Genomic DNA, 22,723 nt, shown 5'->3' on the forward strand with positions numbered 1-22,723 from the left:
ACATGTACTACTAGTACTACTACTACTACTACTACTACTACTACTAAAAATAATAATAAAATAGTAACAATAAATGCTAATAATGTCATTGTTATCCAATTAAACTTCACAATAATGTGGTGGCTTTACACCTCAGTAATAAAAGCTGGAAGCACACTGGCATCATCTGCTCGTCGACCCGCCCACATATGAGCTTATTCTCTTCTCATTGGTGCAAAGTCAAGAGAAGGCGACCGGAGCTAAGATCTGATTGGTCCACAGTCGTGTCAATCACTCTCCCACGCTCAGGCAATGCAAATCAGCGACTAGATGCGGAACAGGGAGAAGGAGAGGACAGCGGGCATTCATAGGTAGAGGGGGCCGACGACGGTTGCCCTTCATCACTTCCAGCACATTTTGAAACCGTTGTGGACCCCCGCTGCTCTGTTTTTTAACGCACTGGACTGGGACATACATTGAACGTACCGCTGTGAAAATGGCGCAGCCAGACAGCAAGAAGATATTCTTTGAGAACCTGTCGGGAGCGGGCAAAGCCATCGCGGTGCTGACGAGCGGAGGGGATGCTCAAGGTAAAAGGACCCGGCTACAGTCTCACACGTACAGTATGCGCCGCTGTGAGAGGGGAGGCAGGCCCACGGAGGAGGAAAACCTCCGGCTGTGTGATGCTGGGCTGTCTGCGAGGCTGCAGGGCTTTGTTTTTTATTGGTGGGGATTTGTGAAGCAGTTGACACTCAGCGGGATATTAGTCTACTGTACCGCTCATCCAGGAAGCCAGTTAGCTCGCATGCTAACCTGACAGCTAGCTCGCTAGCAGCAGCAGCAGCAGCAGCAGCATCCTCTGTCAGTGATTCGGAGGCATTTCATCGCTACTGGCAGCTCGGGGAGGTGTCAAGGTCGAGCCGTGGCGCTTTTTTTTCTTTCCACGGGGCTCTGGTTAATGCAGAGTAGCGGCTTTATGTTAATCATCCCTCAGTAAACTTGATTTGGATGAAGAAGTGACAAAAAAGTGCAGCTCGCCGCATCGCTGCACCGCCGGTCCTGCTTCATGGCTTAGTAATGTGATATAAAGCCGTAAAGCCGTTTGTTGTAACGTGTTTATTTCTGAGGCTGGAGGTTTTGGCCGAGCCGCGTGTGGCCCACTGATGGGATGTCTGTATCCTGTGTACGTGATGAGCTGCATACAAGCTCTGCGGCGTCTTTCCCACTGCGTCAGAGAGGAAACCCTGGTCATGTGCCCCACTGTAGCACACACCTACAGGCGGCCTCGCGTTTATTCATACCCTCCCATTAAAGAGGGAAACACACAGCTGTCACTTAAATAAATAAGTTGAAATTGACAAAAGTAATAATAAATAAAAATTGAATGAAAATCATGGCATTGCTTTTGAATTGTGGTTCAACAGAAATATATAGATTAAAAAAACAAAAAGAGTAAACAAGCATGATGGGACCCCTAAACTAATATGTCATTGAACAACCCTTTATCAGGTGTTTTCTGTAACTCTCCATCAGACTTCTGCACCTGTTGACAGGTGTTTGGATTTCACTGCTAATCAGCAAAGTGCACTAATTTGTCCAGGACAGTTATTATTAATATTTTTTTTAATTATTCCTTTCTACCACAATTCAAAAGCAACGTCTTATTTCACTAAATTATAATTTAGCAAATTTTTATTTATTATTACTTTTTTCAGTTTCTGGTTATTTGAGTGACTATTGTGCATTTTGCCTTTTCTTTAATACATTTGACTGTACCAACACACACTGTTTCAGTAGCATCTGCCCGCTGTGTTGCTCATAAGGAATTAGATAACTCAATCAAACTCTGACATTAATTTTGGAGATAAAATCTGTTTATTTTCCCCAGTTCTGAGCATCAGATCAACACCTTAACTCATCTTTTTAACAGCTGATGATCAATTACCAGCTCGTTAGTTGCATCAAATCCATGATCAAACTGACTTTTAATATGTAATCTACATAAACGCTGTTCACTCTCTGCAATACAAATAAGTTAATGGCCACAACCATGATGTGACTTTGGTGCACAGGTGGTGCACAGAGCTGCAGCAATCAATCGATTAACTAATTAGTTGTGAGCTAATAAATCAATTGCCCTCCATTAAGATAATGAATTAATCAGTTTTTAACGAAAAAAAAAAGTTCAAATTCCCTCATTTCAGCCTTTTGAAATGATTTATTTTCTGAACTGGTTTTACTTTTTTATGACTAAACTGAATATCTTTGGGTTATCCACTAAACTGAACATGCTAGGGTTTCATCTTTGGCTTTGATTTGCCTTTTTCTGACATTTTAGAGGCCACAAAGATTAACCAGGAAAATAAAGAGGAGAGATTATTTGACAGTGTTAGCCCTAATGTGTTGGTACAAAATGTTCATTTATGGAAAATCACTGTTATATAAATGGAATTCTGACATAATTTTCTTATTGTTTTGCTGTCAGAATGTCTTCGTTAGACGGATCAACCTGTCGTGTCGTTTTGTTCCGCTCATGCTGCTTTAGGAGACATGAATCGATCTTTATTGGGGCTGCTTTAGAACGACAGCCCACGACACACACAACGCGCAGAAAAAACACACGAAGCCGGCCCCAGAGCAAACCAATGAGGCCGTGGCATGCATGACAGGAGCTGAACATCAGCGTCAGAGGGCTTTGTGTAGCCTTGGCTCGGTTTTTTTTTTCTCTGCAGGAGAAAGTGTCAGTCATGCAGAACAGGAGACTGTCAGCTTGGATAAAGACTTCCAAAAAAATTCGACAAGAAAAAGATACCCCCGTGTGATAATGATAATAATCTCTAATTCCTGTCTTTCTCAGGCTCTGTTTCGTGCCTTCCTGAGAGTTAACCGGGCTGTTTTTCTGAGCACAGTTATGTAACGAGTCAACAGGTCATGCGTTGTTACACTGGGCAGCATTGTTCTAATAATTATGGATGTTTAGCTGACTCCATAAGGAAGAAAACAGATGCACAGGCTCACTTCTGAAGTTCTCCCCCACTGCCCTCATGGCCTAAACCTTTGTGTTGCTTAGTAACAGCTCTGCTCGGTCGGCGTGTGAGCTGTACTGTTCGCTGGTTTGTACAGAGAGAGAAAACTCAGTCCTTTCTTCTGTTGTGTAGCTCTCCAACAGCCAGCCAAGTTCCTGTCGGCCTGCTGTGGCTAAAACACCTTTTTTCTTTTTTTTTATTTTTTAGCTAAACCGACATTTAAATTCAAGCCTCGGAGCTCTGGATGGTTTGTTGGCTTGGAGCTGAGAGGCTGGAGGAGGAGCTGGGGAACTTTTTTCACCAAACATGGCAGTGTTCTGCGATGAGAAAAAAAAAGTCTGGCTCAGGCCTCAGACAGACAGTACAAACATAGAAACGCGGCGTTCACATGCACACAGATGTCACATAGATGCAAGATGCATAAATCCTCGGAGTTGTTTCACAGCAGCGTATCTTTGTGACAGAGATGAAATAAATATCCGTGCATGTTGAACTGTTGGTCACCAACAGATCAGGCTTTTACCATGACTTGCTGAAGTTGTAGCTGTGTGTTTTCCGTCTACTTCACTTTCTACCCTGCTCAACACAGTCTTAACCAGTTCCTCTCCTTCTTTTTTAATTCTTTCTTTTTCAGGCATGAACGCTGCCGTACGTGCCGTGGTTCGAATGGGCTTGTATGTGGGCGCAAAAGTTTATTTCATTCATGAGGTGAGACTCTCGTGTTCACTGTTTAGGCATTTCTACCACAGTTAATAAGTCATTGAGTTGGTGTTGTAGTTATGGAGCCTGTGCAGGAAAACATCAGTCTGCATTCTAACACCGGCACGATGATGCTGAACAAAGTCATTTTGATTTAGATCACAGTTATTATATGTATCAGACATAAACAGAACACTGCTTTCTGTTCTGTGTTGTGCTACATTCCTGCTAATGTAGACATAAAGTTCTCCTAAGTTCACTGCATCTCCTGCACATAAATATGCACCCAAACACTTCACTTGCTGAGCATCTACTTTTCAACAAGCCCTATAATATTACAGATGCACCTAAAATGCTTCGATAGATGCTAGCGAGGCAACTTTGCACAAAGAACCCGATCGTCTCCACTCAGTTGCTGCAGCACAGCACTGGACAGACAGCCGTGTGACCGGAAACGACTCTGGTAATAGAAAAATAAGACGCTCTAATGTCAGATTTACCCACGTGGACCCAACTGATTTTATCTACTTCTTAGTGAAGTTCCATCCATCCATCCATTATCTATACACCACTTAATCCTCACAGGGGTCACGAGGGGGTCACAGGGCTACACTTAGAGACAGACAACCAAGCACACTCACATTCACACCTACGGACAATTTAGAATCACCAGTTAACCTCAACATGTTTTTGGACTGTGGGAGGAAGCTGGAGAACCCGGAGAGAACCCACGCTGCATGGGGAGAGCATGCAGTATCCACTCAGAAAGATCCCGGGTGTCCTCACCGGGATGCGAACTGGCGACCTTCTAGCTGCGAGGCAACAGTGCTAACCACTGATCCACCTTACAGCCCCGATGTCAATATTAAAATCAAAATTAAAAAGTCATGATTGTGATTAATATTCAGTTAATCGTGCAGGCCTTCTAATACTCACAATCATTTGTTTTGAAATATATGATTGTATAATGTTAAGTCTTAACACTTCAAATGTGTAAATGCCAAAAAGTGTAAACACAGACGTATAAGAGGCCAAAGAATCTCAGACTGATTTGTGAAGACATTCATGCTGCCATTCCCTCTGCCTTTTCTTGCACGTTGACATCAGCCTGCATGTAGGAACAGAGGGATGTTTATTTTCCTGCAGCAGATGTCGGATGTGCTTTGGGAAGCGCTGCTTGTTCGTCCCGTGATCCCAGCACATCTGTGTATGTGTAGGTCCTGCTCTCACAGCGTGCTGTTACGTAACCGACTCGAGGCTTTAGATGACTCGTACGAACCTTCCCTCCCGCTCAGGTAGCGCGGTGCTGTGGGCGTACACCTGCACGCCTCTGCAGGTCACCACATCAGGATGGATAAACTTACCTGACTGTGGTTTTGCTTTAGGTGGAAATCTTTATGATGACCTGAGAGTCACTGAGTTCATTCCAGCTGTTAGCATAATGTTGTTCAGAGTGTTTGTTTGCTAAGCTCCAGCGTTTATTTACTAAGAGGCTTATGGTTCTTTTTATTTATTTTTTATCTATCAGGGATATCAGGGTATGGTGGACGGTGGGGAGAACATAAGGGAAGCCACATGGGAAAGTGTCTCCAGCATGCTACAAGTGGTGAGTAATTATCATGGGCAGCATTCCACACATCTAATGAAATTACTGCAGGGAGTTTAAATCAGTTCTCATCTGTGTACGAAACAGTTCTATTCTATTTCTAACGTTTTTAGCCCTCTGAATCCCAGAAGTTGTCATCAAGGCCATCTGTTAGAGCAAAGAAAGAGTTGTCCAGTTTTTTATCTTTGGTCCTTGAACTACTCATGTGTTACCTACAGTTCTGTCAAGAAAATGAACCAAATGTGGGATTAAAATCATGATATTTCAACAAATTCAAAAACAAAACATACTCTCATAGAGCTGGTTTGCACGATAGTATGAAGACATTTGTAGAGAATGTTAAATGTAAGTCGTAAAGTATCTGTAGCAGGTAAAGCGAACACTTTTTCCAGTGCTGGTAACACCTGTGAGCAACTTTTCTTTTTTTAAACCGTGTCATAGTGCTCAAAAGACATTTCTAGTTTCTCTCTACTTCTTCCATAGAGGTGCAGGACTTTATACTACACTGGAAAATGAGCCCACAGTGTGACAGGAGCAAAAAAAAAAACACCAAACTGCTTGGAGTTCAGAGGGTTAAACTGAAAAATATACTCAATAAAACAACAGACATCAAAGTCAGTTCTCGCTTGCAGACAGCAACGCGTAAAGAGGAAGCTGTAAGTCATGTGAAATAGAAGATAAAGATGTTTTGTGGTTTGAGATGTCTTCCCCTAACATCCCCACACTGAGTTCATCAGCAGTGTTTATCCTGTCAACGTATCCTCAAGCAAGACACTGAACTCCACACAACACCGAGTGCACAAAACTGTGCTGTAAAAGCCATGAAAGGAACTTCCGTTAACAAGAAAAGGAGAGCGATTTTAGCTCAAGACGCTTTAACATCTTTGTCTTATTGTCACCAGGGCGGGACTGTCATCGGCAGCGCCCGCTGCAAAGAGTTTCGCAGTCACGAGGGACGCCTGAAGGCGGCTCACAACCTGGTGCAGCGCGGCATCACCAACCTGTGCGTGATCGGTGGAGATGGCAGCCTGACTGGAGCCAACCTGTTCAGGGAGGAGTGGAGCGGGCTGCTGGGAGAGCTGGTGGAGCAAGGTAGTGGAGAAACATGAACCTCCGCTTGGCTTTGTTCTGATGGCGTTTTTTATAATTTAGGGTATAATCATTTTGGGCACCACTTAAAGTATTTTGTTTCCACACTGAGCAGCATTACTGTTGCCAGCATTAGTTAGTATTTGTGTGTGTAGGAGTCCTCAGATGTCTTCCATTAAAGAAAAGGTAAAATCCACAACAGTCACTCAGATAACCAGAAACTGAAAAAAGTAATAATAAATAAAAATTTGCGAAATTGTAATTTAGTGAAATAAGACATTGCTTTTGAATTGTGGTTGAAAATAATAATTAAAAAAACAAACAAAACTGTCAAATTAGAGCACTTTGCTGATGAGCAGTGGGCCAAAATACCTGTCAACAGGTGCAGAAGTCTGACTGAGAGTTACAGAAAACACTTGACTTCAGTGATTGGCTCAAAGGGTTGTTCAACTAAACATTAGTTTCCGGGTCCCATCATGCTTGTTTGCTTGTTGTGGGTTTTTTGTTTTGTTTTTCCAAATATTTCTGTTGAAGCACAATTCAAAAGCGACGTCATGATCCGACAGCCTGCCATCCGACATAAAAGAAGGTTTTTACATTTAGCGTCGGATCATCGAGTCACGACTGTATGTGAATAAAACACACAGTCTGTTATAAATACGGTGGTGTTGCTGTAGGTTTTCCCCTTAGCTCAGCAGCCTCCACTGTTGCCAGTACTACGATATTATGACAACAAGCCGTGAGAATCTGTGGAAGTGGACCGTAAAACACAGTACGTCAACCGTCAACCTCCCGATCCCATCAGGTGCAATTGAGGAAGACTCCGTCCAGAAGTACTCGGCCCTTCACATCGTGGGCATGGTCGGCTCCATCGATAACGACTTCTGTGGAACTGACATGACAATCGGCACCGACTCGGCTTTGCACAGAATCATCGAGGTGGTGGACGCAATTATGACGACTGCACAGAGGTGAGGCGGAGGATGGAGGAGGATCAGTAGCAGCTTATAGTCTTAAATAGGATGCTTACTGCTCTAACATGAACATCTGTGCTTTGTTTAAATGCCTACCACACTCAGTTTGTTAAATTTAAAGTCACGCAATCATGGAAAATGAATAGAAAGAAGCTGTGCTGTAATAAATTGTGCTTATGTTTCCTATAAGTCATAAATCTGAATAAGTTATCATCAACAATCATTTCAACTCCATTTATAATCATCTTTCAAAATGTTTTTGAGCACATTAGTCCTGTCCTGTATCACTAAAAACGCTGAGTCATACCTTCTCTTGTTATCTCTCAGCCACCAGAGGACGTTTGTATTGGAGGTCATGGGCAGACACTGTGGGTAAGACTGCATGAAACTTCGTAGCAGATCCGAAAGCATAATTCCTACGGCAGACACGGAGCTTTATTATGGCCTGTGTATAAACAAAGTGTTCTGTCTGCGTGTGTTATCTCAGCTACCTGGCCTTGGTGAGCGCCCTGGCTTGCGGGGCAGACTGGGTGTTAATCCCTGAAATGCCTCCGGAGGATGGCTGGGAGGAGAAGATGTGCCAGAAGCTATCGGCGGTAACACAATCAGATTTGTTTCTGCACTGACGCGTAGAATACCGGCGTCCGTGTGATGTTTTATGTAACTCGACAGCGTTGTTATTCTCCTGCATAACTTTTTTTTTCTTCTACAAGGAAATCCTGCCTTTTAATTAGCGAGAGAAGACTGATGTGAGGTGTTTTGTTTCTGCTTTGAAAACAATGTGATTCAGACCCGTTCCAGGGGCACAAGGCTGAACATAATCATAGTTGCAGAGGGAGCCATTGACAGGCACGGGAAGCCTATAACCTCTAGTTTTGTCAAGGATGTGAGTATTTGAGTGTGAAGAAAGGGGAAGCCAGAAGCATGGAGACCTGACTGATGGAGACCAGCCTACTGAGCCAGACGGCCACGGTATTCTGAGTATGCACGCGATGCCGATCTCTTTATTACAAAGTGTTGACAAGCAAAAACAAAAGGCCGGACGCCGCCGTAACGAGATCCAGCCCGTCAAGGAATCGGCTCCCAGGCTGCTGCCGCCATCGTCGGGGCCCCCGTGCTTCTGAAAGCCCACGTCACGGCCACGCTCTCAATTTTTCTGTCATGTTGTTTCTCCACCACGCCCCCTCCCTGTAGAACCGAGCAGGGATGAAAAGGCTGAATATCATAATTGTAGCCGAAGGGGCGATTGATCGTAGCAACAAAGCGATTACCACTGACTATATTAAGGATGTAAGTACAGAGCCTCTCGTGTCCAAGTGCAACACGTTCCAGTTTCGACTCCCTCCTGTATGACCTCTACTACTGTACTGCTGCCCTGGTGTGGCTTTGACTCTGTTGCTGTGTTTCTGGAATGCTCTATCAGGCACACTGGCTAGTTTGGTAAGACGGCTTTCACAATACTACTCCTTGCTGTAAGAACCCTCCTCACTAAACCTCACGCCCAGGCATTTGTCAGATCAAATGTCATGTACTTGTAGCTACTTCACACATAGTTTTTTTTAAAATATGTATATGTTTGGACACTTGCACTGTAAATCTGCTCATGGGGGGATGATCACAGTATGTCATGACTAACAGTTTTGTTTTTAATTTGTAAAGCATTTTATTTTCCTTTTACAATACCTGAATATTTGTGTTTTAATTTCTTGCCTGGGATCGTGTATGAGCTAGGGGCTCCCTGCTAACATGACTGAAAAATTAGAATGGCTTGCTTGTGCTTTGCTGTTTCCCCTTCTCTTCGGCTTTTATATTGTGTTGGTGTTTCGGTGTGTGTGTTCATTGATGTATGAATTTGTCATATACACTTATTGCACAATGTAGTTTTTTTGCAGACTTAATTTTTTAAAGTAAATTAGTACTTCTTCTTCTTATTATTAAGTACACTTAAATTTACAGTAGCAATTAGAAGAATACGATGCCACAATCTCCGCTAAACGCTGCGTCTTTTATTCTCCCAGCTCGTTGTTAAATGCTTGGGTTTCGACACACGAGTCACAATCTTGGGGCACGTGCAGAGAGGAGGGACCCCGTCTGCCTTCGACCGCATCCTGGTAAGTGTTTTGATAGTTGTTGAACTGCTTTATCAGGCAAAAGCAGCATCTCATATCTCAGGATTTTTTACTTTACTGTGTCAGAATAGTGGCCTACATTCACCTTCTGAACCTCAAGGCGCTGGTTAATTCTTAACTGCACTATAAAATCCTGCACCTCTATGCAAACAGCACAGCCGTGGCTACAAGGACAGAGAACTCCAACATGTCTTTTGTGCCGTGTAACATGTCATAAACAGCGGTAGGACTTGACAAGTCTAGGCTTCTTTCTATCCCTTTTCGAAAGAGTCAAATGTGTATTATATTGAAATTGGCTTTTTATTTTTTATTTTCCATTTGTTTCATCTATTTTTAAGCGTTTATTCGTTTGAAATAAAAATTAAAAAATAAATAAAGAATATAAATCATCATGTTGTTCATTATTCATTTTACAAAAAATTAAAAACAAACAAAAAACTAAAATCAACATGTACAACATTTTCCATTGTTCACTGTTGTCAATGCTGGACACAATAGTGGTTTTATATGCTGTAGATATTCTGCTATTTACATTTTTGTCTTGTTTCTGTACTCATCTCGTTATATGCGCTGCATAAACACAGTTCAGTTCAGCCAAAAACGAAGCCCTGAATGTTTGTCACATGACTGTTGGTCAAAGGTTGATTCACTAACGGCTTCCTTGTTGTCTGGAGGAGTCCAGAATTTGTTGTTTCTTGCAGATCTGGTGCAAACAGTTTTGTTTTGGCAAATTTTAAACAAGGCAGAATAGAATACATTTATTAGATTACATATCACCATTTTAAGATCACATCAGACCATTCTTGATGTTTTTACAGTTTGTGACTCAGACAAATGGTGATTTTTTGGCTTTTTTTTTTAATTTTATTTTTTTTATAGATGACATCTTTTAAACCTACCAGCAGGTTTTGTGGTTCAGAGGTTTTTTTTGCATTTTATCTGATCAAAATGAGAAAATAGTAATTAGTTGCAGGCCTAATATAAAATTGATTATGCACTGAATTTAGAAGCTATAACGTTGTCAGACATGATTTAATTTACTTTCTTAGCCTGTAATTGACAGGCTCGCCGTTCCATTCAATGCAGCACTCTTGTAAAAAATGCTAAATGTTTACACATCTAAGCTAATGTGCCTGAGTTAGATTTGTTACCATTCCAGTTGCCCGGAGCATTTCCTGTTTAGACCTGTGTGTGCGCCTGAGGAGAAAAGGCCTCCAGGTTTTAGGTTAAGCACATTAACAGATTTGTGGCTCAGCACGTGAAGGACATGTTCGCCACAAACCAAGTAAACACTGAAGCAGAAAAAAAGGTGGATTAAAGGGATAAATTTCCCGCAATTTCAGATTCAAAGTTGGAAAAAAAAGAAACTATGAGTGCGCTGGATAAACAAAGTGATAATGACGCAGCCTTCCCTCCCCGTGTGCGTGTGCAGGCCAGTCGTATGGGCGTGGAGGCCGTTCTGGCTCTCCTGGAGACCACAGCCAACACTCCGGCCTGTGTGGTCTCTCTGTGCGGGAACCAATCGGTGCGCCTGCCTCTGATGGAGTGTGTACAGATGGTAAGTGCTGCACTGTGCTGGAAGCAGTCCAACACAACCACACAGTCAACACACACATTCACGTTATTTACAGAAGTACAGAAGCAGACAGAGTCAACGGGGACGAGGTGCTGAAATAACGATGTCAAAACAGCACAGATCGGGTTTGGAGTGGCACTGATGCTCACTGGAGAGTTGTGTTTTTCGTCTGGTTAATGATTATCTGAAGCATTCTTCGGCGTTGGCGATGACTGCCAGTATGATGATGTAAGAGAACACATCTCCATAGAAACACACAAAGCCGCTTTGTAGTTGTGCTCACCAGCCGTGTTTGGATCCCGACAGGAAAAGATCTCGCTGCTGCTGTCTGATATTTTGAAGGCATGCAGTTCTATCGCAGGTCAAACCAAGGTTACATGAACAGATGATGACATGTTTACTCCTGTATTGTTCTCTCTCTCTCTACACTCGAAGGCAGTCAGTCCTACATGCAGCCATTGTTACACCAATAACAGACACTTCAAAGATGGTGGATATTTAATCAGAACTGACATGCATTGCTTTGCATTGGTTTTGTACGTACAGGAAGTGTATGAATAGTGAATTCAAACAGTAAATCACTGTTTTCCTGCAGACTCAAGAAGTTCAGAAGGCCATGGACCAGAAACGCTTTGAGGAGGCTGTGAAGCTTCGGGGCAGGTATGACTGATGGACGCTTCCTTGAAGATCAAGACATGAAAATCAGTTTGATGTCGCTCTCTGTAGACGGTTGTATTCGGTAAAGTGCATCACTGTGCTGTTTGAGAGCATCACGACTCTGTTGTTTCAAGTTTCAAATAATCCATTTTTTTCTTGTTTTTAACTCTAATGTTTTATTTTACTCTGAACATGTGCAATACATGTGTTTGAACAGATCAACTAACCGTCCTCGGTTTTGTTGCAGGAGCTTTGAAAACAACCTGAGGACATACAAACTGTTGGCTCATCGTAAACCAGAATCTGAACTGCCAACTGTAAGTCTTCTCCTTGACAGTGACACACTTGTCAGCTGTGTTTGCTCTCTTTGAACGCACCCAAAAAAAAAAAAATAGGAGTTGTTTTTTTTTTTTGCACACAGATGGTGGCAGCTCCCTGCACAACCTGCCTGGAGAGCAGGTTGTATCTGGAGAGTTGAATCAGCCTCCTCCACCCGCTGCACAACTTCAGTGTGTTTTTGAGCTGGAAACTAAATGATAGACGGTGATGGAACACATCAATGCGGGTGTTAATTAACAGCATGTCACGAGTTAAAAATAGCTCAACATGAAATCTGCTGTTTTAAATGTAAACCTCATGCTAACATAGAGTCGTGGGACTTTCCTATGTCATGAAATTTATAGAAAACAGAACTTTAATACCCAATCAGAGGTGGCTTCTTTCCCTCTCAGTGATGCTTTAAATGTAAATGTAGCTGAACTGGCTTTAACATAGTTTGTCAGATAGTGCTGCATTTAGAAAAGCAGGATTTTAGTTGTGCAGAGCAGCAACTTGTAAATGACTCACTGCTGGCTAACATGTAGCTTCAATGCTTCTCAGTTGCTGTTTCATCGCTCCATTGTCTGACAGATAAATATGTAAAAGAGAAACGCTTAATTGGGAATTCTGCTGTATTAAAGTGGAGTATATGTGAGCCTAGAAAGCAGGAGAGACACAAACAGATGGGACAAAAAGTGAGCTGACCTTAGGTTGCACTGGGTTTTTACGAAAGCTTCAGCTTCAGGGGCTACTGGAGCTGCACTGAGGCTCCAACTGATATGGCTCGGGACCGCCGTGGTTCTGTACCACAACAATGTCTGATCCTGTGTCGCTCTCCTGTGACTGAGCAACCTGCCTCCTCACACTCTGAGCCCTTTGCACACTTTAACGTTTTTCAGATTAATGCAGTGGGTGGAGTTACACTTAATTTTTCATAACTGAGGTTCTGCCTACCAGTAATGACTCAGCTGGAGCTGTCGTGATGCACGGCGCTGCTGCTGTTTTCAGAGATAACCTTGGCAAAACAAAGCTCCCTTACTGAGTAAAGATCTTCTGTTTTTTTTCTTGTTTGGCAGAACTGTAATGTGGGTATTTCTCTGTACACAGGTGTATTACAGCATGCTAGTCGTGTTGGCATTCATCACTCACACGGTTGTCTCCTGCTGTTCATTTAATATTTTAAAATAGCAGTGAACTGTTTTCCCCTGCTTCCTGTGTTGCCCTTATTTGCTGTGAAGCCTATAATTGTAGCCAGTGTAGGCTTCATGTGGGGCCCAGGTGACTCGCTGTCGGTCTGCTGAGCAGTGATATCAGACGACACCTGGCTCCCCTGCAGAGGGATGACTTGTTCAACCCTGGCAGGAGCTGCTGCAGCCTGCTGCTGCGACTCCAGAGGAGGCAGCTCTGACTGAAGATCAGTGAAGTGTACAGGCAGCACGGCAGACTGCGTGCTGTGAAGCTCGCCTCGGGGTTTGGCTCCCCCTGTATCTATGATAATGACCACTGTACGCCCAGCATGCAGCTGAGAGTGCACCAGAAAGCATTTATTGATTCCCTCTGTAGAGTGTAATCAGCTGTCCTCCAACACACACTCTGCTATATTGTAGGATTAGTTAAGCTGCATTTGCAATGATTAAACTGTCACATTTAATGTCAGACCTGCCCGTGATGTAAATGCAACCTGTTGCTGTGCGTTTTATGCCTTCAGAGCAACTTCAACGTGGCTGTATTGAATGTCGGCGCCCCTGCAGCGGGCATGAATGCCGCCGTCCGTTCGGCTGTCAGGGTGGGCATCTCTGAGGGGCACAAGATGTTTGCTGTCAGCGACGGCTTTGAGGGATTCTACAAAGGACAGGTGAGTTTGTACATCACTGGCACACATTACACATCATTAGAATCTACCAGAGGAGGCTTCAAATGAAAGAGACTGTCATTTACATTTGTTCATGATTTACCCTAACAACCTAATTATAACGCTCTGCTTAGATTTTTTTCATCAATACCTCAGAGAGAATTGGCTTAGCCTGATGGGAGTCCGGCAGTGCACAATCACTGTTTGCTTCCTGACTAAAGAGCGATCAGGGAAGCCCCGGGGATAATCTGTCCAGATTAATGTAAACCAATTTCTCACACTGACTCTTCCTCCCCTGCCCTGCTCGGACAAAGCCGATGCAGAACCACAGCAAACCAACAGAGGGCGCCGAGTGTGATCACAAATGTCCTGAGACAGACTGTTGGAACGATAAGTCTCACCCTAATGGGAAAATATAGGGAGTTTTGAATGGAAGGGAGAAGCAGACAGCGCCCGTGTGAGCTTTATGTGGAAACCTGTGCTCAACTGTAATCTGAGACTGGGCTGTTTCTTTTATCCATAACTGGCAGAACTGGTTTCCCACTCCTCTCTCCTATCCTCTCCCGTCCTCCTCCCACTGAAAAACCTTAAATCACCTCCGTCGACGGTTGGCTCCTTCCAAAGAACAGCACTTAACGAACAAACCGAACGTTTATCTTCATCAAAACGTCTCCGATATCGCTGGTTAGTTAAACATCCTGCGCAAGTTCTGGCCGGCTGAAATCAAATTGTGCCAACTGACCCTAAGAAGATTAAACCACAGGGAGTAATGGATTTCTATAATTCAGTGCTCGGGGACTCTCTGCTCCGCACCTCTCTGTGTTTCCACCGGAGCAGTTATTCCACTGTATGAAAGAGTCTTTCCTGCAAATTAACTCTGCTCTTCACAAGCCCTGCGCTGAGACCCCAGAAGGATGTGTCGGGAAATACACAACTGAAGCTAACGCACGAGGAGTGCATTTAACAGCAACACAAACACTATTTTAGATGTAGGGTTTAAACATTTGGATGAGGAAAGCAAATAAAGACAAAACTGGTGATTGTCAGGTTTTAAATACTAATAAAACAACACAGGACAGAGTGTTTCATAACACATCAGATCATTTATGTGTCGCTGTTGTCTTTCCTTTAGATTAAGGAGATTAAATGGGCTGATGTCGGAGGATGGACGGGGCAGGGCGGCTCTCTGTTGGGAACCAAAAGGTAAAGACCGACAGCTGTTGAGCTTTAAAGCTGGAGTCCATAAAGTTTTTTGTAATGATAATGATGAAGTTATGACTTTGAGGGTTGAAGCCTACAGTTGTGCTGCAGACTCCACATACATAGAGAGTATTGTTGTACTTATGTTGAACTTATTCATGACATTGCAAGACGCAGAGCCAGTTTAGTATAACAAACATCGAGCACAGCAGTAGTTTCAACACTGAAGAGATTAACAGACGTATGACAGACCACAGCTTTCTATTCATGAACCAGAAACAGACGAGGACGATAAGAAGCAACAACCATCGATGAGAAATTCATTAGCGCTGTGAGGAGAAGCGGTGGAGAGCAGAGCAGAGGTGTTGGTGACCGACTGATGTTTGATAACGTTAGCTGAGGGTGTAACATGAGCAGTGTTGGCTGTTTAATACATGCAGGAGTATTGATCCAGGCTGTTTCAGAATCTAATGCAGTTGTTGTCAGTCACATCTCACTTCCTAGAACTTAAACACTATGTTTTATGACACATGAGCGAGAAAGAGAGAGGTGAGTAATTTAGAAGTCTGCAAACTTAAACAAAGACACAGATAGAGCACAGTTAGTGTTTTTGGTGAACTGAATCTTGGACAGATGTGTGTGTGCCGCCAGTGGAATCGACTGTGTGTACTGAAGAAACCGAACCAGCTGTCAGTCTCACATGTTCTTGCTTATACATCACATTCAGAGCTCCATCATAACTCTAGGAAAATAATACTCTGGTCTAAAACGAGCTCTGCACAGTGAAGTCCCGTCTCTCCACCTGCACTAAACTGGCCGAGACATGAAAGCAGCTCCGTATTTAGAAAGTGTGAAGTCCTAACAGGCTGCAGTTTGTACAACATGCACAAACACAATAATTCAACATGATGAAAAATTGTGAAATGCAAAGTAATAAGACCAGCTCTCTAAATCCCAGCCCCTCAGACTCACTAGAGATGAATTCTTTATGTAATACGACCTGTGACTTTGTTTAAGGCCTGCTTTTCCATCCAAATGTCTGCTTTTATGTCTCATAAAACATAAAACCATGCATTCTTTTTGAGAAACGAATTCACATCGATGCACTTCAGTGAATATTTTAATCATTTTGTCCATGTTTTCTTCTTCAGAACACTTCCTGCAAAGCATGTTGACAAAATCGCCGAGCAGATGCGAATGCACAATATAAACGCACTGCTGGTTATTGGTGGATTCGAGGTACGTTTACGTCTTCTGTCTCTGTTAGTTTATTAGATTGTTAATGATGCTGCTACTAAGTACTTCTCATCTTTGATTTAATCTACAATCTAATAAGCTCTTGAGTGATGAATATTAGTGACTGTAGCCACACTGTTATGACTCATTGCAACATGTGCAGCTGTATGTTACAGTAAACGATGTGATGTTGATCTTACCCGTCATTCTTATCCCATTTGATATCAGCACATCGCCATATGGTCCCATGTGTAGTCCTGTACATAACCATGCTTGACTCATTGCTCTGCCTGTAATGAGATTAACTGCAATTTAAAGTTGCTGCCTTTAATGTAAATATATGGAGGAATAATGATTAATTTATCTGAATAACTGAAAAGTCAACTAACACCATAAATAATTTGATTGGAAACAGAGACCACCTGCTTTTCTCCAGCCATTTCACGCACTCCCGTTTAGATGCTCACCAGCTTTAAATCTGTGACGTATGCAAGTAAATTCTGTGTATGTACAGTATGTTTCTGAGGATGTGTGTGGAGTGGTACCTGTCTGTTTCGCTGCTGTCCGTTGTGATAGGCCTGGCTCCTCCCCCTTGGCACCCTCCACTTATGTCTTTCCCCTTCCTTTGTGGCAAGTAGCACCTCACCACCAAACCAACCTGCCAACCCCCCTCCCTCCCTCCCTCCTCCCTCCCTACCCCCCTGCAGACACTAAAGCCCTTGGCTCTGCCCTGCAGGCCTTCCTGTCACTGCTGGAATTGTTAACGGCTCGCGGGAAATATGACGAGTTCTGTGTGCCCATGGTCATGGTCCCAGCCACTGTCTCCAACAATGTGCCGGGCTCAGACCTCAGCATTGGCGCTGACACGGCTCTGAACGCCATCACTACTGTAAGTGATGGGGCCCGGCGACGAGAGTAGACCAACTCAGCGACACGCAGACACGAAACCCACAAACATGCTCACACAGAACGCCAGCCACGAAGGGAGACACCGCTCACTCAAGTCTTTTTTACCAGTCGCTGTATGTTTTTTATCAGGGATTATTCAGACGAAATTCTCATTACGATGGCATCTGTCAGCCACATCTGGCCTTAAGCTCCTCCAAAAGCATTAGAAACTCACATCCGTGCTTGTGAGGCATGACTGGTAAAGGTAAACGCAAGCCGCAGAGTAGCGTCCCTCCCTTCCCTTCAGGTAAGTAAGCGAGCGACAACATGGAGGCATGCTGTGAGGTGCACAAGCGTCGTGACCGCCATGTTTGCTCTGCCTGCCCTTCTCCCCGACTGTGTGTTTGTGTGTGTGTTCTCCCACCTCATTCAAGATGAGTGGTTAACAGCATGCAGGTCTGGATGTAGTCGAGGTAATTCACACGTAGCGTACGTCTACTAGAAACACGCACCGGTTTTGAATCGTCTTGACATTCTTTGTGCCAAGATTATGTTCAAAACGACAACTTGTAGTGTTTTCTGTAAAGCACAACATGAACTTAATATAAAAACAAAGAAACTACATCAGTATTAAGGATAACATCTCTGAGCCTGATCTTAGCTCGACCATCATCTTCCTCATTCCCTCCTGGTGTGTGTGTGTTGACTTGATCAGTGCTGCTTGTCCTGCCTGCAGTGTCACTGCATCGAATTGCTGAGGCTAGCAAACACACAGATCTGTCTCTGTCCCATCTCTTCCTTTCTCTTCCTACGTCTTTCCTCTAGTTCTTCTCTCTGTACCTTCTACAATTTGTGTCCCCCCCTAATTTTCTCTGTCAATTCTCCTCTTCGCTGTCTTTTTTCCAAACAATCTCTTCACATCCTCCCATCCTTTCTGCCAAAGGGAAGCCACAGCCGCTATCACACGGAAAGAGCCGGAATGGCAGGATACGCTCTCGCAAACTGAGAGAGAGAGGGGGAGATTCACCTCTCTCCTCTCTCTCAGCGGCACGGCCCTCTGAGTCGGCTCTAATGCGTTTTTCATATACTGCCGCTTCAGGCCTTTGAGAGTCTGCTGCAGCTGTTTGACGCTCGTGCTACCTATGAGGAGTTTTGCATCCCGATGTGTATGCTGCCTGCCACCATAAGTAACAATGTACCCGGCACCGATCTAAGTATCGGGGCAGACACGGCCCTCAATGCCATCGTGGAGGTAAGGCAGTCGAACCGCCGCCGGCACAGCTTTGAGCGCTTTGTTCAAGATGCTTGTGCAGAGAGGATGAAAATGACACATGATGTAAATAAATATGAGTGGAGGTTGTGGTCCAGTGCTAATACTGAACAACTATCAGGTTACAAAAGCAGATGAAGTGTTTTCTAGAGCTCTGTTATCAACTTACAACATTCAGCTGTGATCTGATATTTAACTGGTTATTAGCTCTGGACTGTCAGAACATTTCACCTCCAGTAGAAACCAGCTCTAAGAATAAATTCACTCTTACATTTGAATTATAAATGAATTCTCCCGTGTGATGTGCTCTCTCATCCTTCGCAGGACTCCAGTCTTGTCTGGTGAAAAGCTGCATTTTAGCTCGAATTTGTGAAATCTTTAAATGACTGTTGTGCATCTTGCTCAGTCAGCATGCTGTTGATTTTCTATGTGGAATGTCTGATAGACCTCTAATCCTCACAGTCTTTGCTGGTTTGATTTTTAAACACTTTGATGTTATTAAACAAGAGCTCTGACACACACACACACACACAGTTTAATCATTGAGCTCGTGTTGATTCTATACTGACTTGCTGAGCTCGTGTACATGTGCCAGACCTGCGATCGCATCAAGCAGTCGGCCAGCGGCACCAAGAGACGCGTCTTCATCATCGAGACTATGGGAGGCTACTGTGGCTACCTGGCCAGCGTGGGGGGTCTGGCCGCCGGAGCCGACGCCGCGTACATCTACGAGGAGTCGTTCGACATCAGAGATCTGCAGGTAACGCGCTGCTCCACACATTCAAGTCTACGAGCAGTAGAAACTTCTTCTCTTTTGGCACATTTTCAGTTCCTCTCCTCACTTCCTCTCCTTGCGTCTTTCGGCAGAGATGTAAGTAGACGAGGCGACGAGGAGACACGAGTCAGAGACAAAGAATTAACCTTCTGAACCCCGAGCAGTTTCTGGGTGCTTCCTGCTTTTGTCACATTTTTGCTGACTGTGGGTTCATTTGTCTCTGAGATATAACGTCCTCTATGGAAACAGAACAACCACGGCTAGAAGTCAAAAATGTCTTCTGTGCAGCATAAATCTTATGTTGATTTTATGACTGCTATAGAAACAATCTTAACTTACATTCTTACTTTATGGTGTCACACTTATAATGCCTTAAATCATTTAAAAAAGTAAACCAAAGTTGAATTTTCATTGATAACAAGCTAGAATAAACATGTACATGATTTGTACGAGTGCCCACAGGTGTTACCATGACTGATACGAACTGTAGATATTTTACTGTATATTACCGTAACGTTTGGACTATAAGCCACTGTTTTGTTCACACGCTTTGACCACTGCGGCTTAAACAATGATGCAGCTAGTTTATGGATTTAGACGAAAGTCACATTGAGAGCGACAACGACATAGAGACTGAGGAAGTTTGTGACGAAGTAATTCTGAGGCTGTTCAACTCCGACACTGAAGACTTTAGTGGTTTTAATGCAGGAGGAAGATGAAGATAGCGATCAATGACTTTTCCTGGTAGGCTGCTGTATTTTTTATTTTCTTAACCAGCCGTGTTACAGGCACTGTTCAGAAAAAAGCATTTACGTATTTGTGTATGTTACCGGTACGTATTTAATTAAAAGTTTAAGGAATCTTTCTGTGTAAATATCTCACGTTACAACGTGGACACCTGCAGCTTATAGACAAGTTCGGCCTGTATATGTACAAAACTTATTTTCTTTTTAGAATTAGTGAGTGCGGATTATATTCAGGTGCCTCAATAGTCTGGAAATTACGGTAATTTGTTTCCATACTTCATAAATAATGACGGAATTTCGATGAAATATCAAAATTTTAAGCCCAGATTCAGTCTGACACGAGTACGATACAAATAAAAAGTGAATTAACTGATAAATATATTTTACACTCGTTCCTCAGTCCTGCTCCCGACATCCTTTGGTACTGAAAAGAAACAGAATTCACCTGTGCAGCCTCACCTATAGCTCCTTTAACGTCTCTCCTCAAATGCATTTTAAAAACACGTTTCAAGAGTGATTCTGGGTCACAGGCAGGAAGGACAGAGGACACAGGAGGCTCACAACAAAGAAAAGAGCCTCAAGTTTCAGGTTCACTTCCTATCAGGCCGTCTCTCGTTTCCTCCACCAGAGGGCATTCAGGCTTTGTTGTGGGACGGCCGTCACAGTGCCACCTACTGGCTCTTGTTACTCACAGCACACACTGTTACTTTCCACAGGCCAATGTTGAACATCTGACAGAGAAGATGAAGACCAGCATTCAAAGAGGACTGGTCCTCAGGTAAGAACATGACATTTTAAGGCCATAATATAACGTGCAAAAAAAAAGTGAAAGGTCAGTCCTCTGCTATAGACAGATTTAGTTTTTCCAGCCCTCAGTATGTGGCTTTAAGCTGCTTGTATAGCAAACAGAGCTTGTGGTGATGTCAACAGTTTAACAGCTGACATTTTGCAGCGCTGCTCTCACTCACCATGTCGGCACAACATAACCCGAAATCTGAAGAAATGCCCAAAGTGTGCCTCTGGTAACGTTTTGCTTCACTCTGTGTGTGTGTGAAGGAACGAGAACTGCAATGACAACTACACAACAGACTTCATCTACCAGCTGTACTCTGAAGAAGGGAGGGGAGTGTTTGACTGCAGGAAGAATGTGCTGGGACACATGCAGCAGGTCGGCCGCCTTTTTTTTTTCATTTTATAAATCATTACAGCTCCTGCAGACTGAGGACGATCGAACAAACTGTTTCCCATATTTGTGTCATGAATATGCATATCCCCAGTTCACACGCGCGGCCTTTGTTGTATTTTGGTTTTGTGTGTCTTGAGATTAGCGCAGATCAAACTGGAACAAACAAAACTTTTAACGCTCTCTGAGGATGAATCGGTTTGCATCAAATAACGGCATTCAGAAAGCTAAAACTCCAAATTCTTTTAAAGATAGCCGACCAAATGTTAATATGAATAAATCAGGACGGAAGGGAAAAGTGAAGCCTGTTTATTCCTCTGACAGGGAGGAGCGCCGTCTCCGTTCGACCGCAACTTCGGGACCAAGATCTCCGCCAAGGCGATGCAGTGGATCACCAAAAAGCTGTCGGAGACGTTCAGACAAGGTACGGTTCCCCTCCTGCGTGATTAGCGAGCTGACCCCGTGCTAGTGGATCCTCCCTCCCCGCAGAGGCGTGGCCGTTGTGAAGCAGATCCGTCATGGAGTCACTGAGTCTGGCATTCTGATGTGTTTTGTTCCTCACCAAAGGAAATGAATTATTGATCATTTACGCCCATCAATTTAACAGTTTAATGAGAAATTTACCTGACTATATATTCTCATTTGATGAATAACAGCTGTGAATGATATATGATATTTTTTTTTGCCTTCAAACCAAACTGCATGACTCAAATTAAAGTAAAAACTCCTCTTTGTTTTTTCTTATGTCTATTTCCCTTACACATGGATGTCATAAGACGAAGGTAAATCTTTATTTTTTCATGCTGGCTCCATGACCATCTACATCTTGTATATTTAGCTCCATGTCCCCGTGTGTCGTTGTCACCATTGTGCTGTAGTTTATAAAGGCGCACAAGCCTGTCCAAGCATATGTGGGATACAGATACGATGCTTTATCAGCAGCCGCCATGCCAGCCTATTTCCAGTTCATCTCAAATCGATTATCTGGAAATGTACAAGCATGAGCTGTAGTAATAAAGTGCACATTTCTTCTTCCTGCTTTGCCCCACATTTTCTTGTGCACCTCATGTTGTTTCAGTTGCTTTTTTTTTTTTTTTATTAGTTTCTGTACCATCACCTCTTTGTATTTTGTTCTCTGTAGTCCTCTTATAGTTCCATACTGTCCACCAGCTAGTAAACAGAGCCGCCATCACCCTGTTCACACACACACTGTTGTTTCTGTGCTGGAGTTTTGTGCTTCCTCCTCTGAACGCTGTGATGTTTCTGTGCAGGCCGAGTGTTTGCGAACAGCGAGGACACCTGCTGTCTGCTGGGGATGCGCCGCAGGGCTCTGGTCTTCCAGCCTGTTGTGCAGCTCAAGGGGGAGACTGACTTTGTGTACGTATCGCACTGGTTGAACTGACAGCCACGTACAGACTGTGTAAAGGTGGACTTGAGTAGGTTTTTGATTTGTATGTGCATGTAAACGTCACATCCCAGTTTCAGAAACCCGGATAAGCCCTTATTCTGGTTTTGTTAAG

The 22,723-nt window shown here is 43.5% G+C and overlaps 1 protein-coding gene across 7 annotated transcripts in view; it reads left to right on the forward strand.

Annotated features, from left to right (window-relative positions):
• The first annotated feature begins 327 nt into the window (after positions 1-327).
• Positions 328-22,723, forward strand: part of pfkpa (phosphofructokinase, platelet a) — a 25,189-nt gene continuing 2,793 nt past the window's right edge. Inside the window, exons 1-22 of one of the 7 annotated variants that reach the window (XM_008275885.1) lie at positions 328-569; positions 3,640-3,713; positions 5,233-5,310; positions 6,213-6,402; positions 7,205-7,370; positions 7,701-7,745; positions 7,861-7,969; positions 8,164-8,259; positions 9,392-9,484; positions 10,935-11,060; positions 11,674-11,738; positions 11,983-12,052; positions 13,762-13,908; positions 15,038-15,108; positions 16,257-16,344; positions 18,329-18,481; positions 19,095-19,259; positions 20,737-20,798; positions 21,077-21,188; positions 21,528-21,627; positions 21,980-21,985; positions 22,475-22,580. In XM_008275885.1, coding sequence (XP_008274107.1) covers positions 476-569; positions 3,640-3,713; positions 5,233-5,310; positions 6,213-6,402; positions 7,205-7,370; positions 7,701-7,745; positions 7,861-7,969; positions 8,164-8,259; positions 9,392-9,484; positions 10,935-11,060; positions 11,674-11,738; positions 11,983-12,052; positions 13,762-13,908; positions 15,038-15,108; positions 16,257-16,344; positions 18,329-18,481; positions 19,095-19,259; positions 20,737-20,798; positions 21,077-21,188; positions 21,528-21,627; positions 21,980-21,985; positions 22,475-22,580 — 2,216 coding nt within the window. In that variant the 5' untranslated portion in view covers positions 328-475. Of the gene's footprint in view, positions 570-3,639; positions 3,714-5,232; positions 5,311-6,212; positions 6,403-7,204; positions 7,371-7,700; positions 7,746-7,860; positions 7,970-8,163; positions 8,260-8,567; positions 8,664-9,391; positions 9,485-10,934; positions 11,061-11,673; positions 11,739-11,982; positions 12,053-13,761; positions 13,909-15,037; positions 15,109-16,256; positions 16,345-17,077; positions 17,231-18,328; positions 18,482-19,094; positions 19,260-20,736; positions 20,799-21,076; positions 21,189-21,527; positions 21,628-21,979; positions 21,986-22,474; positions 22,581-22,723 lie in introns of all 7 variants that reach the window. The other 6 variants (XM_008275884.1, XM_008275883.1, XM_008275889.1 and 3 more) reach the window with 6 other exon arrangements.

Source organism: Stegastes partitus, unplaced genomic scaffold (assembly GCF_000690725.1).
Source record: "Stegastes partitus isolate 25-593 unplaced genomic scaffold, Stegastes_partitus-1.0.2 Scaffold61, whole genome shotgun sequence".
Classification (NCBI taxonomy): domain Eukaryota; kingdom Metazoa; phylum Chordata; class Actinopteri; family Pomacentridae; genus Stegastes; species Stegastes partitus.